Source organism: Phycodurus eques, chromosome 12 (genome assembly GCF_024500275.1).
Source record: "Phycodurus eques isolate BA_2022a chromosome 12, UOR_Pequ_1.1, whole genome shotgun sequence".
NCBI classification, from domain to species: Eukaryota; Metazoa; Chordata; class Actinopteri; order Syngnathiformes; family Syngnathidae; genus Phycodurus; species Phycodurus eques.
Window position 1 is genome coordinate 19,663,820 of NC_084536.1, and position 3,679 is coordinate 19,667,498.

The 3,679-nt window shown below is 42.1% G+C and overlaps 1 protein-coding gene across 1 annotated transcript; it reads left to right on the forward strand.

Moving 5' to 3' along the window:
- The first annotated feature begins 51 nt into the window (after window positions 1–51).
- tex30 (testis expressed 30) lies at window positions 52–1,715 on the forward strand. Its single transcript, XM_061692255.1, is given in 6 exon segments — window positions 52–142; window positions 720–959; window positions 1,040–1,091; window positions 1,175–1,389; window positions 1,477–1,578; window positions 1,580–1,715. Coding segments are annotated over 6 exon segments (687 nt in total). The 5' UTR covers window positions 52–124; the 3' UTR covers window positions 1,640–1,715.
- Window positions 1,716–3,679: the final 1,964 nt, after the last annotated feature.

Below are 3,679 nucleotides of genomic sequence, written 5' to 3' on the forward strand. Positions count from 1 at the left end.
CTTCCACTCACTTTTTGCAAACGCAGATGTCGCCCTCTGCTGGCTATTGTGTAGAACGCTTCGTGATTGTGGTGCCCTTCCGCCTTAAGAAACCGGAAGTTGTTTGAAATCGTGGCAGTCAGTGATGGACACATTTTGCGAGGTAAAAACAACTTTTGAATAAGCTAGCCTGTGTCAAAATTGCCGGACTGACTCAATTTATACACGTAATAAAGTACAACCCAAACCATATAGCATAACAACAAACATTTTTAAAACCCCACACGACACTGAAGAGGGAAAACGGTTAACTTAATTTGAAACTACATTGCGGTTGCGAACTTTTCACCTTAAAATGTTTACTGTGAGAAGGGGCTTTCTTCTTTCTTACTAACCCAAACCCTGGACAATTAATAGGCAAATATATATTATTAGAAATGAACATAAAAAGGCATCTAAATATAATATCACCCCTAAGCAAAGAGGAGAATAATATATTTGGTTAACTTGCTTTTAAATGAGATTGGGGAAACTGGCATCAAAACTTTTCTCGTAACTGTTGCAGCGTTAAAGCGCTGGTTAGGAATTGATATGGGACAACGATGTCAGCCATCTCTATGTTTCTAGGGCATGTTATTCAAGCACTCAGTTCAACCAAATCAATTGTTATTCCACTGCTTTATACTTTACTGTATGCTGTAATTGTAAATTAAGTCAGACTGATCTCTTGCGTTTCTCAGGAAAGAGTGCAGGTGCCATTTGGGACCAAATGTTTGGAGGCTGTGTTGTGTGTTCCTGCCTCCCCGGAGCATCACGTTTCCACTGTGCTCGTACTGACCCATGGAGCTGGGGGAGACATGAACTTCAAACATCTTGTTTCTCTGGCACACTGTTTGGCCTCCAAGGGCCTCCTGTGTCTACGGTTCACATGCAAAGGTTTGAACCTGGCATATAGAGTGAAGGCTTACCATGCAGTCTGGGTATGTTTTTGTCTTTCAACTCATAAATCATGAGGCATGTGTACATTTGTAATATACTCCTGTACTTGTTTTTCAACCAGCGCTACTTGAAATCATTGCCGAATTTCACCATAAAGCGCACATTCTTTGGAGGTATGCAGAAATATAAGCGAATGGAGGTTTAATTCCATAAATTCACTCGTCACATGCCTGAGGAAAAATGTTTTTGTCTACAGGCAGGTCGATGGGCTGCCGCGCTGCCGCCGCTCTGGCCAAGCAGCTGAGTGATGAATTGGAAGGTGCTATTCAGGGTTTAGTCTGTTTGTCCTTCCCCCTGCATCCCCCAGGACAGACTCACGCCCATCGACAGCGCAGTGAAGATCTCCGGGGGCTACCTGAAAGCATGGCTGTCCTCTTTGTTTCAGGCACAGAGGACAATATGTGCGATAGCGTGTGTAGTCTCCGTTTTGTTATTTCAAAGAATCGTCGTCACCATTTATCATAATAGTGAATATCCCTCCCCCCCTCTTTTTTCAAGGTCCTTTTTGAGGGAACGGTAAAGGAGATGAACGCTCAAGTGGAGGTTTTCTGGCTGAGCGGAGGAAGTCATGGCCTAAAAGTGTCGGGAAGGTCAGAGGAAGTCTGTTTTAGAGGAGGTGAACACTTACATTATAACATGGCTCACCAAACAAGGAGCTTAGATACCATTAGAATATCTTTGGGAAAATCTTCAGAAAGCGATTTACTCTACAAGTATGACACATGTAGGGCATCATGAGTCTGTATTAAAGCAATTTATGTTTTGGATGGTCTCTTGTTTTTATGGCAAGTAAATCTAAATAATCTGTTAGACATTATGTGTTTATCTACAATGATAAATACTGCACACTGGATATAGAGTCTGCACACCCCTGTTTAGATTTTAGTTTTTTTGTGGAATAACAAAATAAATAAATTACACCAAGATTAATCATTTCAACATATTTTCCACCATTAATGTGACCTATCACAGATACAACGCAATTGAAAATAAAAATATTTTTTTTGAGAGGGGTTGCAAAAGGAAACGGCTGAAATATTGTGGTTGCTCAAGTGTGCAGACCTTTAAACTGGGATGTTGCTTGGTTCAGAATGAACACACATTATCACATTCAAACTTGTTAAATGGGAGTCTTTGTACTTGACTACTTTTGTTAAGAAATGTGAATTCCTCTGTTACATTGTGCTACATTCTGCATGAAACTTGTATTTTTATCTACAATCTTTATTTTTGCCTGTATGATAAATTTTTATCAGAGATTTCCTGTCACGTGACTGTTTCATCAATCCAACGTAACCACTAGTGACATTTTCGTGGCAGTGTAGAAAATGAATGGATGGGCTATGAAAAAGAACAGCTATGTCACGTGTCATCTGTCTTCCTAAACATGTCGACATTTCAGCCTACAAGAACTTCAATTGGAACAAGAGGCTGTCTTGGTTTGCGTTTGAAAAATGTAACGCTTTGTGGAAGAAAAACACTCGGTCAACCACAGCATCTGAATGCAAACTGACCCGATCAGACCCATTTGGGTGCTTTTGTTACTTGCTGTAGAAGGGGTTGTGCGCTTTCAAAAGGAGGAGGGACAAAAAGCAATCCGCGATGTTTGTGTAAACAAAACTTAATGTAGGCCATTTCTTGTGGCTGAATTTGGCTTAGTTTATTTGATTTAGAAAAATGTTTTAGTCAAGGTGATATTGTTGGGAAATAGCTGAATTTAGACATACTTGATGAGTTTTTTCACTGAATAGTCACTGAAACGTTATTTGTTTCTTATTAGTTTTGTAATATAACTTTCACTGGAGTCATAGTATTCTGAAGTAACAGTACTGTACTCTTACTTGAGTGCAACTTTTGGCGACTCCACCCATCTCTGGTAACCACAAAAGGCACAGCATGAGCATCAGCCGCCATAATGATCACAAGCGACCACATGGTGGCGCCAAAGTCACACGGCTTACACAACCCGCTTGTCAGGAGCCCAAGTTCGACCTGTCGAGCGCAGCAGTTGACCCTCTCAATGGGGAGTCAACAGTGCCTTTGAATTCTGACACAGTTGTAGCCTGAATTCAATTAGTGGTGTCCCGATACAGCAATTAGACCTCTTTAGAAAATACAGTACGTCAAAATGCTGTGATTGTTCAATTTGTGTTATTCATGAGGCACGGCAGGAAAGGGTTAAATCTCAGTCGAAGTGTGTCGTCGTCCCCCACCCACCCCCCGAACTCCCCTTAACAAAAGATGGTCACGGCGGCGCGGAGCGGTACTGTGGGTGCAGTGCGGGACTGCGTGCGTGTGGAGACGCGCGAGTGGATAGTGCCGAGTTGAGAGAGCGCACGGCGCGCGCACTGCGGGATAACTTCACTTGACAACCGTCTTGTATTCGAGCATTTGTCGGGATTAAGTAGCGGGGAAGGATCATTCCCACTCTGTGTTGGTTTGATGTCGAGTTTGGAGCGTTGTGTTAACTGAGTCATCCGGTTCATGTAGGTCTTGTTTGCAGCGAACACAGGATTTTGGACACTTTTGACCAAAGTGGATTGAAGCCGGATGACGCGAGATGCTTTTGCCAATTAAGTGACCAGTTACATTCAAAAAGGTAGGTCCAACTTCTTAACATTTTTCTTGATGTTCTCTTTAATGGAGGTGTAAATGCTAGACGTTATGTTGTGTCGGTTTTTGTTGTTCCCCCTGCAGTTGA